This window comes from Hippopotamus amphibius, chromosome 17 (assembly GCF_030028045.1).
Source record: "Hippopotamus amphibius kiboko isolate mHipAmp2 chromosome 17, mHipAmp2.hap2, whole genome shotgun sequence".
NCBI classification, from domain to species: domain Eukaryota; kingdom Metazoa; phylum Chordata; class Mammalia; order Artiodactyla; family Hippopotamidae; genus Hippopotamus; species Hippopotamus amphibius.
In genome coordinates this window covers 56,821,361-56,833,500 of record NC_080202.1, presented here as the reverse complement: position 1 = coordinate 56,833,500, position 12,140 = coordinate 56,821,361, and the positions used below count along the sequence as shown (strand labels likewise).

The 12,140-nt window shown below is 56.7% G+C and overlaps 1 protein-coding gene across 5 annotated transcripts in view; it reads left to right on the top strand.

The window, feature by feature from the left end:
* The window catches only part of UNK (unk zinc finger), a 33,496-nt gene that overhangs the window by 17,466 nt on the left and 3,890 nt on the right, over window positions 1-12,140 (top strand). For all 5 annotated transcript variants that reach the window (XM_057715966.1, XM_057715962.1, XM_057715965.1 and 2 more), the window contains 12 exons: window positions 1,865-2,074; window positions 3,118-3,294; window positions 3,432-3,562; window positions 4,133-4,268; window positions 4,837-4,954; window positions 5,949-6,033; window positions 7,244-7,386; window positions 7,790-7,990; window positions 8,568-8,633; window positions 9,097-9,271; window positions 10,139-10,240; window positions 10,392-10,580. In XM_057715966.1, coding sequence (XP_057571949.1) covers window positions 1,865-2,074; window positions 3,118-3,294; window positions 3,432-3,562; window positions 4,133-4,268; window positions 4,837-4,954; window positions 5,949-6,033; window positions 7,244-7,386; window positions 7,790-7,990; window positions 8,568-8,633; window positions 9,097-9,271; window positions 10,139-10,240; window positions 10,392-10,580 — 1,733 coding nt within the window. The remainder of the gene's footprint in view (window positions 1-1,864; window positions 2,075-3,117; window positions 3,295-3,431; window positions 3,563-4,132; window positions 4,269-4,836; window positions 4,955-5,948; window positions 6,034-7,243; window positions 7,387-7,789; window positions 7,991-8,567; window positions 8,634-9,096; window positions 9,272-10,138; window positions 10,241-10,391; window positions 10,581-12,140) is intronic.

The following is a 12,140-nucleotide window of genomic DNA, read 5'->3' as shown; positions in this document are numbered from 1 at the left end:
ACGTGGAGCTCTTTGACCTATACATGCTGTTTCTAAGCTCATACTGTTCCCTTTGCCTAAAACACCCTTCCCACATTCTTCACCCACAAGTACCTCTCCTTCCCTTCCTCTTTCCTCTATTCCAGCCTAGGTCAAGGATCCTTCCTCTGGGTTCCCACAGAACCCTCAGCAAACCTTCGTCATAACCTTTTCTGCAGTTGATTGATTCCACCTGTTACTGGTGTGTCTCCCATGGAAGTGTGGGCTTCCTAAGGATAAGGACCTGCTATGTCAGTGTCCTCAGTGCTCACCACATCTGCACCTAGTAGGTGCTCAGTAAGTAGGTGCTAAACGAATAGGATGCTATTTGGAAGCTTCACTGTCCCTTACATCTGTGTTCTTTAAGGAGGACCTAGCTCCAGCTTCCCCCTGCCCAGTACACTCGACTGGACACCTCCCAGGGCTGAGAGGATCTGGGTTTTTTTTTGGCCACACTGCATGGCTTGTGAGATCTTAGTTCCCCAACCAGGGATTGAAGCTGGGCCCTTGGCAGTGAAAACGCGGAGTCCTAACCACTGGATCTCCAGGCAGTTTCCCTTGGCTGGTAGGATTTTTCAGCACATTCATTGGTATTGAAGAAAACCTGTCCAGAAAGTCTCGGCCCTGAACCTGTGTGTCTCTACACCTTCCATATGTCCAGACTGGTAAGGCCCTCAGTATCCTGGCATGAGCCAAAGACATAGGCTGGACCGTCTTGCCTGTTTCCCAGGCCTTCCAGCTCCAGGCAGGGCTCCCAGTCTGGACAGTTGCTCCAGGTCAGGGGGTCGCTCCCTCCACACTCCCTTCTGCACACAACCATCTGTGCCTTCTAGAACCATCCTCCTCACTGGCATCAAATGCATTCTATCAAGCCATTTGTTGCCTGCATTGTTTGGGCTTGAGGGAATGAATAAAGAGAACTGGCTGCCTGCCTGTCCCCACTGTGTGTGTGTGGAGGGGGTGGTAGGCGTAAATCTAAGAAACCCTCCACCTGGACACAAAGTGAGTGAAAACATAGATAGTATGGTTCTGCAAGGGGGACAAGTGGGTCGGGTCCTCCACTGGGTGGTGTAGAGGGGAAGAGCTTGGGGTTGTTTTGGGTTTTAGATGCAGAGTAAAGGAGACACAGGTTGGGGGGAGGCCAGGAGGACAGACAGAGCCCCCCAGTCGCAGGTTAGTCAGGAGAGAAATAGAATACCTCAGCTGCTGTGAGACTATTGGGGGAGGCAAGGCTGAGAGGGAGTCTCTTCTGATGCTTCTAACGTGAGTGTCACAAACATATACTTGGATATTGCTAGGAAATGTCTCTGGAAGGAAGTTGGCAGACAGGACAGCGGTGACCTGTGTCGCTGGTCCAGAGGGACACCTCAGCTCCAAAGCAGCAGGCTTCCTGGCCTTCTGCCTGGTGCCCCAGCCCTGCTCCTGGGACAAGTGAGGCCTCCAGGAATTGGCAGGCAGATGTGGGTAGCAGAGACCCCTGCAGGAAGTTTAAGAGAGGCTCCTCAAGCTCTTCTTTGCAGCCTTTTCCCTGTGATCAGTGATCTGGCCTGGGAAGCCTCAGGGAACGCTCAGAAAACAAGCCACCGATTAAGCCCTCCTCTGTCACCATGGCAGGTGAGGGCCCTTGTGGTCCCTGGCTCCTGCCCTTCAGGCTGGCTGGGGACCTGCGTGTTAGGAAGGATCCCGACACCGAGGTCCTGCCTTAGCTCTGGGTCTTTTCTGGTGTCTCAGTGGCACTAGCCCCAGAGTAGGGCCCTTGGGGGACTTGGTAGCCAACTTCTTTCTGGGAAGCAAGGGGCTTGACTCTCTGCTCCTGGCCCACCCTACTTGGGGGCTCTCCCTGCAGGTACCTGAAGGAATTCCGCACTGAGCAGTGCCCGCTCTTTGTGCAGCACAAATGCGCTCAGCATCGGCCCTACACCTGCTTCCACTGGCATTTCGTGAACCAGCGCCGCCGCCGGTCCATTCGCCGTCGGGACGGCACCTTCAACTACAGTCCCGACGTCTATTGCTCCAAGTACGATGAGGCCACGGGCCTCTGCCCGGAGGGCGACGAGTGAGTGCCGCCCAGCTTGCCCTCAGAGGAGTGCCCTGTCTCCTGGATCAGATGCCCTCAGAATAGGCTGGGCAGAGTCTGAGACGCCAGCCAGAGCCTGCCTTTGGGGACCTGCCACAGCCTGGCCCACCACCCCCGTGGCCTGGACCTGGGCTCAGACCCCGCCTGCCTCTGGGAGGGGCCCTTTCTCCTTTCCCCACTTTTGGGAAGCCCTGCACAGGCCTTTCTCCTGCTAAGCCTAAGGGCCACATCTGAACCAGAGTGGCTTTCTGGGCCTTCCATCCTGGTCCCGTGCAGGTTACTAAGACCCTCTTCCCAGCCCACACTTCCCACTCGTTCCCGTGTAGTTCCCACCAAGGCTGGCTGTCTAGAGACATAGAGCCTCCCAGTTCCCGTTTTGGCTGACCTTAAGTAGTTGCCACCAAGCTCTGTGAAGAGACAGGGCATAACAGGTGACAAACATAAGGTGACAAGCCTGGAGGGAACGTTTGTTGACCCCGCAGCAGTGGTGACAGGAGGCACTGCTGGGGGCTCTGTGGGTGCACCTCACTGAACGGTCCCTCTCCAGCTGTTCTCTCTCTCCAGGGGTCAAAGGCTTGCTGACCCCTCCCCCCAGCTTAATGAAGCACCCAGGGCCTGAGGGGGGTTGCCCATGTTTTGAGCAGCCCGTTTGCTTCTCTCAAGACCCTTGACCTGGACAGCATTTGTCCTCCCATGAGTACCGCCCCCACCCCCCCCCCACCCCCCCCCACCGGAGCTTCTCTTCAGGACAGCCCGGGGCCTGGCTGAGTAGCCTTCAAGAAGCTGAAGAGGGAATGCCAGGCTATCAGGCCCCACTTTGGGCTACGGCACCTGCTGGCAGTAGGAGGGTGGCTCTGTTGCTGTAGCAGGACTCGTCTCCTGCTTGCCTTCTTGACCCACCGGCAGTACACCCACCGGGTCATGGGGCAAGCCTTCAGTGGGCAGGGAAAGGGCAGGGCTGGTAGACCAGGCTGCAGGGGGTGAAGGTGAGTGACCCCCCCACCCTACTGCCCATGTTTCAGGTGCCCATTCCTGCACAGGACCACAGGGGACACTGAGCGCAGGTACCACCTGCGCTACTATAAGACTGGAATCTGCATCCACGAGACAGACTCGAAAGGCAACTGCACCAAAAACGGCCTGCACTGCGCTTTTGCTCATGGGCCCCATGACCTCCGCTCCCCTGTCTACGACATCAGGTGGGCTGATGGTTGTGGGCTGGGGTGGGGGCCTGGCTGTGGACACGGTGAGTACCACCGATGGACTGCAGGGTTGCACTCTGGTTCCTTCCTCTTCACGCCCCCTCCCTGCCCTCTGTCCTCTCCTCTCCTCCCAGAGAGCTCCAGGCAATGGAGGCTTTGCAGAACGGCCAGACCACAGTAGAGGGCAGCATAGAGGGCCAGTCGGCTGGGGCTGCGAGTCACGCCATGATAGAAAAAATCCTCAGTGAGGAGCCACGGTGGCAAGGTAAAGGTGGCCACACAAATGGCCCTGCCCCTCCCGCCCGCTGTCTGTCCTCTCCCCTTTCCTCCCTATAGCTGCCCTGAGGACATGGCTCACTACCACCCACTGCCTTCCCCAGCCCAAGCCACCACCTCTGCTGGGAGACACTTGCCCCCTCATCCCACCTCACATCCAGCCAACTGCAGCCCCATCATTCGGGGTCACTTCTGGGGGAGTCTCCCTAGACACATCTTGCCCTGCTTCCGTCACCCCAGGTGCTCCCTGGATTCCTTCAGGGGGCTTTCACACATGTGTGGTTGTGCACGTGTATGAGTACAAGTAGGTATATTCTCAACCCTCCTGAGGGCGCCCTTTTTACTCTGAGCTGTGAGTATCTCCAGCGAGGGACGGCGGTATCCTCCTTACCTCTCTTCTGGGTGTCAAGTCTTGGCATTGGCCCACGAGGAGGTGGCCCTGCTCATACCTTTCAGAAAAGTGTGAGCTCCTACACTCCTTCCCAGTGGCCTCTCTTTCCCCTCCCGCACCCTGCCCCTGCCCCACCCACCTGACCCCTGCCTCTGGTCCCCTGTGCAGAGACTGCTTACGTGCTGGGGAACTATAAGACGGAGCCGTGCAAGAAGCCCCCACGGCTGTGCCGCCAGGGTTATGCCTGTCCCTACTACCACAACAGCAAGGACCGGCGGCGGAGCCCCCGGAAACACAAATACAGGTCCTTTGGCCCAAGTAGGCCAGCTGTGGGAGGGAGGGTGGCAGGGAAGGAATCACGGCAGGGGCTGTTTGCACTGTGCTCTCAGGGAGGCAGGGAGGCCAGCCCCGGGGATCACAGGATCACAGGACCCAAGTACGAGGGGAGGGAATGGTCAGGATAGCTAAACGATAGGGGGCCTCCTCTACCTGCCAGAGGGGTCTGGCATGAAATGAGGGTCTTGGGTCAAAAGCACCTCTAGTTCTGATCCTGAGAGGCATCTGCCAGGGCCATGCTGTGGCATGGCTGTGGTCTGGCTCTCCTTGGGCTGCATAGTGCTGGGGATGGGGGGTGGGACTTGGCTGAAGGGAACAAAACTGTCTTTCTTGGTAATGCAGCCAGGTTGGGCCAGAGAAGCAAAGCCTGGCTTCTGGCCCCAGGAAGGCCTTCACTCTGCAGCTGACCTTTCCTACTTCGGAGCCTGACTTTGCAAAGCCAGGAGATGAGAAAGGGGTCCTGAGCAGTAGCGACCTCATCGGCATCCCCCAGATCCTCTAGGCGCCCATCTGACCCCGTTCTCTTATTTAACCAGGTCGTCTCCATGTCCGAGTGTAAAACATGGGGATGAGTGGGGAGACCCCGGCAAGTGTGAAAATGCAGACTCCTGCCAGTATTGCCACACCCGCACGGAGCAACAGTTCCACCCGGAGGTGGGCCTTGGAGCGGGGGCCAGAGCCTTGGCCCTTTGAAGGGTTGGGGTGACTTAACATATCCTCTTCGGAAAGCAGGGAGAAAGGAAAGGAGGATCCAGGCAGATGCTGGCAGAGCCCATCCTGACACCATCCTGGAAGAGGGATTTGTAGCCACAGGCTCCCCCTAGGCAGTACCTAAAGGAGCCCCACACCCTAATTTGCAACTTTCCTTGTTCTGAGCCCACACACCAAGCAGCCCTTGGCTCCCAGTTTTGTTTCCCTGAGCCCCCTGATAGGCATGCACTGGGCATGGCAACTTGGCCGTTCTGGGATTTGCACCACTTGTGGTACTTAAAATGGCATCAGGATTTAAAAAATAAGAAAGCCCCTTACGGTTGTCCTGTACACATCAGAGGCTAGGGTACCAGCAACTTCCCTGATGCAGCCCCTAGGCCCACGGTGGGTCCTGGGTCATGTCAGTGTGCCAAAATCTCACTTAGGGTACGTACAGGTGCATGCTGTCCCTTCCCTTGTTTCCATGGAGGCCAGGACACCCTGAGCTAGACCCGCGGACAGAAACTACCTTATGTGAGCTGCAGACAACAGGGTGGAAAGTTAGGTCCACACAGATCCCAGCCCAGGGTGCTCCAAGATGGGTGGGTGTTTCCTGTGAACTTGGCTCTTTTAATGCCCAGAGGCACATTGGAAGGTCACAGCCCTGGCCAAGATCATGAGTGAGAGTAGCATGGAGAAGATCCCTTTGTGAGAGCTGGCTCAGGGCTGGTTAGGCCTATGACCCCAGGAGGGAGGTGGTCCGTGGCATGGGGGTGGCAGTGTCTGCTTACTCTGTCTTGAGTAAGAAGTTGGTAGGGAGAGACTTAGGGAATTGGCATCGAGTGGGGAGGAGAAGGGAGAGATTTCTAAGCTAACCCAGCCATGCTGAAGGCACCCCTGGCTGGCTGTCTGTCTCTGCGCAAGCCCAACCCCGCCTCTGTTCTGCTCTGCCCTCCAGATCTATAAATCTACCAAGTGCAACGACATGCAGCAGTCGGGCAGCTGTCCCCGAGGACCTTTCTGCGCCTTCGCCCATGTAGAACGTATGCTGTTCCCAGTGCCCTGGGGTAGTGCCCTCTGCACCCTCCCCTCCCTCTCCCTCCCCTCCCTTCCCCCTCCCTCCTCTCCCCTCCCCTCAAGCTCAGTGTCAGCCAGCAGTGGGGCCCTGTCCACGCTGGAAGTTCCATTCCCCCACCCCCCTGCCCCACCTCTCGAACTGGCCTCAAAACCCGGGAGCTTCCAAGGTCGTGAGACAGCAGGGACTATGCCCCTTGCTGCACACTCACAGTCCCAGGCAGGGTGAGGCACCCTCCCCAAGCCAAGTAGGCAGATCCCAGAGCCACCCCGTGCCACACCCATGGCAGACATCACTAATTGAACATGGCACTCTGTCCTGCTGAGAGCAGAGCTGTCCAATCAAAATCTAATGCAATGCCCCCTTATGTCATTTTAGATTTTCTAATAACCACATCTAAAAAAAAAGAAATAGGTTAAATTTTAATAATATATTTTTATCTAACCCAACATAAAATAATATCATTTAAAATATAATCAAGATATTTTACTTTTTTTTTTCAAACCAAGTTTTTGAAAGCTGATGTGTACTTGAATAGCTACAGCACGTTCCAATCCAGACCAGCCATGTTCTGGTGCTTAGCAGCTGCATGTGGTCCTGGGCTGCCGTACTGCTCGGCGCAGCTCCACACCGTCGCTGTCAGTCTCAGATGGGCTCGAGTTACAACCTGTGTCCACCCCAGGCCACTGCTCTGTTTGTCCTTCACCTCTTTCTAGCCTTAGGCCTTATCTCTGGGATTCGAGTGAAAAATAAACTGGGGGCCCAGGGATGGGGAAGCACACACTTGGCTCATAGGTGGGCCCAGCCAAGGCAGCACAGAGAATCAGTGAATGGCCCAGGCTTTGGAGTCGTGAATTGGAGTTCAGATCCCAGCTCTTCTGTTTCCTAGCTCAGCCACCTTGGGGGATTTACCTTACCTCTCTGAGCCTCAGTGTCCTTATCTGTAAAATGGAGACCATGACATTACTTCTATCTTCCAGTCATTGTGGAGATTCACAGTTAATACAAATTGCCTGGCACATAGTAAGTACACAGTATGTGATATTAATAGAAACAGGTAGAAGCCTTCCCTTTATATACAGGGATGCATGATCTCCTTTGAAAGAGACCCAGATGCATTTTTGGAGGGACAGAGCTGGCTCAAGAGCCTGCTGACACCCTGCCCCTATCTCTTGCAGAGCCACCCCTCAGTGACGACCTGCAGCCTTCCTCAGCTGTGTCCAGCCCCACCCAGCCAGGCCCTGTCTTGTACATGCCGTCTGCTGCTGGAGACTCGGTGCCCGTGAGCCCCTCCAGCCCACATGCCCCTGACCTCAGTGCTGTACGTGCCTGTCCAAGGGGTGGGGTGGGCACCATGCCTGCCCAGAGCCAACACCTGCCTCTCGTGCCCTGTACTTGGGGAGGAGGCCTCCACCCAAGGGGTTCTGCCCTTTCTGTCCCAGGGTTCTTTTCTCTGTCAAAAGCTGGTAGTGGCTGGAGTGGTGTCCCCAGAACCCCATGATCAGCCTGGGTAGAGCTGGTAGAAGGGACAGAGCCTTCTGTCAGCCCTTGACATACAGTTTCCTCATGAAGTTCTGGGTTCCTGGGTGGGGTTGCTGCCCACTGGCCAATTAAAAAGGAACTGAGCCTCTTGCTGAAGAATCTCCCTCTGACAAGGGGACAGAGGATGGGCCCTGCCCTAGTCTATGTTTTGCCCACCAGCCTACCCTCTTCCTTCTCTGCAGCTTCTCTGTAGAAATAGCAGTCTAGGCAGCCCATCTAACCTTTGTGGCTCCCCACCCGGCTCCATCAGGAAGCCTCCAAATCTGGAAGGCATTGTCTTTCCTGGGGAGTCTGGCCTCGCCCCTGGCAGCTATAAGAAGGCTCCTGGCTTCGAGAGGGAAGACCAGGTGGGAGCAGAGTACCTGAAAAATTTGAAATGCCAGGTAAGGGATAAGGGGGCAGCCCAGTGAGGTTAGCCACCTTCTGCATGGGGCAAGAGAAGCCCTGGAGGGTTGTCCTGGCCCAGCTATGGGGAGCGAGACTGGAAGCTAGAAGGCCCCTATTCCCAACCTCTTCAACACTGAGCAGAGTGGGTGAGGCCATCCCATTTTACAGATAAAGACAGGCAGGTTAGAGGCTGAGCACCTCACCATGTCAAAGCCAGTTAATAGAGGGGTAGGGGTCCTATCTCAGTCTTCTGACCCCACATCTGGTCTTACCCTGCCCTGTGCTGCCTTGATGGAACAGCAGGGCCTTGGGGAGGGGGACAGGAGGGGTGGAATTGGGCTTATCTGTGACTTGGAGTCACAGGGAGGAGAGGAGCAGCTCCCCTGGTTCCCAGGGTAGGGAAGGAGGGTGCATGTGTGTGGAAGGGGACTGCACAACAGGTGTCTGATGCCTCCTTGCCTCCTGGTCCCTCAGCCCAGTGAGCCATGGCAAGTGGATGCTTAGGAGGAGGCATGGGCTCAGGGGCCCTCCCTAGCACCACTTTCATCTCCTGCTCCCTGACTTTTCTCTCAGGCCAAGTTAAAACCCCACTCACTAGAGCCCAGGAGTCAAGAGCAGCCTCTGCTTCAGCCCAAACAGGTATAGAGCCCTCAGCCCCTTTTCTCCCCTTCTGGCGCCTGCTGTGAACAGGACAGGCCCAGAACCCCAGGAGGCTTCTTCAGGGAGTGTGGGCACTGCTTTCTCTACAAACTGAGGACAGGATTACGGTGGGCCCCAGCCCCAAATTCAGAGAGGGTGGGGGGTCAGGCCCTGGAGCCCCTCACCTCCTGGACTCACTTCATTAGTCCAAAAAAAAAGTTTGTTGAGCATCTATACTGGCACTGAACTCACTTCTCCCTTCCCCTGCTGCAGAACTTTAGGGGTGAGTAGGCCCCGCAGCCTCCGAGCCACACCTGTCTAACTCCAGCCTCTCAACAAGGTGTTGAGGGCAACCGGAGGAGAGCTGGGATGCACCTTTGCCCTCTGCCCCAGCCAGCCTCCATCTTCAGCCCCTGTCGGTGGGCAGCCATCCCACTATCTTCTCTTCACTCTCTCGTTGCAGGACATGCTGGGCATCCTCCCCGTGGGCAGCCCCCTGACCTCAAGCATCTCTTCTAGTATCACCTCCAGCTTAGCAGCTACTCCCCCCAGCCCCGCCGGCACCAGTAGCGTTCCTGGCATGAATGCAAATGCTCTGCCCTTCTACCCCACCAGCGACACGGTAGAGTCAGTCATAGGTAATTGGGCCATTTCTGTTGCTAAGTCTAGGAGCAGGTCTGGAGTCAGAGATACTAGGTCAAAGCAGCGTACTGGTCACTTTAGACACCTGTCTTGGGAGAGTCAGAGGGTGGCTATTCTGAGCCCTTTGACCTAAATGGAACATGAGCCCAAGGTGTAAGGGCAGGACTAGCCTTTATAGCAGATCAGCCCTCTTTTGTGCAGATTAGAAAGAGATATCTCTTCTCGTGGTGTGCGCAGTCTCTTTCCACGACCTATGTCATGCAGCCCCAACTAGGTAGCCTTGTGAACAACCTGCACAGCTCTCCTCAGAGTTCCCGGTCATTAGAAGCCGCTGCTCTTCTCTTTCAACAGTCATTTATGGGTGCCACTTTGTGCCCGCTCCTGTCACAGGCACTGGGGTGAGAAGAAGACACGCTATTCCCGCCCTCAGGGAGGGACACTGTTCCTGCCCTCCCAGTCCAGTTCCTCAGAGCTCAGTGGACATTTGTTGGGCAACTATTATGAACTAGCCACTGAGGGTCCAGAGACCTGCCTGCTCTCAGTGAGCTCAGGGGTGAGACATACACACTGTAACATCAGAGGACGAGACCTCTGTCAGCCGGATTAATACTCATTTCCCCCGGGGGTATCAAAGAAGGCTTCAGAAAGGAGAGGCATTTGAGCTGGACTTGGCGAGGGGGATTGGCATTGGCAGAGACAGGCACAAGCAGAGGCTTGAGAGAGCACAGGTCCAGTGGGACTGGGCTTGGCTGAGACGGGGGCAGGAGAAGAGACAGGAAAGGGCAGGTGGCTCGGGAGGCGAGGCCTGGAGCCTTGGGGCTGTGTGGCCCCAGGGGGCTCATGTCCAATCACTCTGTCTCCAGAGTCCGCCCTGGATGACCTGGACCTGAATGAGTTCGGGGTTGCTGCCCTAGAGAAGACTTTTGATAACAGCACGGTGCCCCATCCGGGCAGCATCACAATCGGTACTGGGCGGTGGGTGGGCAGGATGGCATGGGAGGGCTCCTGGAGTTCAGTCAGGCCTGGGGGCGGGCAGACAAGCCATCCCACGCTCAGTGTGGCTGCGCATGGCTCGTGCAGCCCTCACTCGGCCACCCTCCTGGGCCTCCCTTGCAGGCGGCAGTTTGCTGCAGAGCTCCGCACCCGTGAACATCCCTGGCTCCTTGGGCAGTTCTGCTTCCTTCCACTCAGCATCCCCGTCCCCTCCCGTCAGCCTCTCCTCGCATTTCCTGCAGCAGCCCCAGGGCCACCTGAGCCAATCAGAAAACACATTTTTGGGGACCTCAGCATCACATGGATCTTTGGGTAAGAGCGGGTATGGCTCTCTGAGGCCTGGGGCAGGAATCTGGGCTTTTGGAAAGTGCCTTTGGCCGTTTTTTCCACAGCTAGAGGCAGTACAGAGTGGAGGTTAAAGCAGGGGCTCTGGGCACAGAGGCACGTCAGGCACCGGTTCTCTGAGCTCTGTGAACCTGGACAAGTGACTTAGCCTCTCTGCCTTAGTTTCCTCTGTAAAATGGGTATAATGGCAACACCGTACGGTGGTTGTGAGGCTTAAATGAAATAACATGAGTGAAGTGCTAGGCACCGGGCTAGTGCACAGCGAGAAGCATGGCCTCAGCGTCGGCAGGGCCGAGGTCTGTTCTTTGTACCAGTGTGGCGGCTCTGCCCAGTCACCCAGAGCTCCTGGAGGTCAAGGGAGGAGTCTGAGCCGACTCACCCCTGGCGCAGGGTGGCCGTCCTGGCCAGCAGAAGCACCAGGGAGAGCCAGCTCTAGCCCCAAAAGCTGTCTCCCGAACCCAACATTAGAACTGTGTGGACCGGGGGCTCTGGAGGGCACGTCAGAACAGAGGGGCTAGAAGCGCGGGGGGAGACCTACGTGTGTGCCCAGGGTCAGTGCGAACGTCCCCTGCGGTAACGTGTGAAAGCGCGTACGCCCAAGCTGCTGCCTCTCAGTCAGCTGCAGCTGCTTCTCTCACGTCCCCTCCCCAGGCAGCTGCTCAAGGAGATCAGAGACACCCTCCCCCAGGCATTCTGCTCACACCAGGCCTGAGCCTTGGAGCTGTCCTTTGACCTTCTGACCAGGTTTGGGTCCTTCCCTAATCTCTCTGGAGATCAGGGCAGCACCTTTACTGTCAACGCCGATGCCGTCAGCTTCAGGTGCTTAGTGTGACATTTGTCTGACTTGCCCCACGTGCTGGAAGCATCTTGACGGTAGCCCTACTACTGGCCACACACTCATTCCCTCCCCACGTAGTTATTGAGCAGCTTTATGGTTACAAGGTGAGCTCAACAGTCCCTGCCGGCGTGGAGCCGTGGTCTGTTGGGGGCGGCAGAAGTGCCCTGACGTTAGCTTATACTTAGAGACCGTCACTGTTGTGCGGAGGCAATAGGCTGGGCTCTATGATTCAGGATAGAGGGACCTAACCTGGGCGGGGCTCCCTGAGGAAGTGGCTCCCGTGCACGAGAGGACATGCCACCTGAGGGGGAGGAGAGCCGCGGAGGGCCTCGTGCCTCAGCGCAGGATGGTGTTGGCCATGTGGGTGCGCTTGCCTTTGCCTGCAGGACAGACTCTTAAGTCTGTCCAGTTCTGGAACATCCTGGCTGGATTAGTGGGAAAGGGAGCAAGAAAGAAGTCATTAGAACGATAAGTTTGGGCAGAATGAGGCCAGAGGTGGATACGGGTCTCCCTCAGAAGACAGGGGCGCCCTGGGGGCCACAGAGCAGGGGATGCAGAGCTTCTGTTGAATGAGGGGGTGGGGGCGGTGGGTGAGCACACAGCTCAGCCTGTTTGCATATTCGGCCTTTGGAGCCAGTTGGCCTTTGGAGCCAGAAGCCCTGACTGTCCTGGCTCTACCACTTACTTTT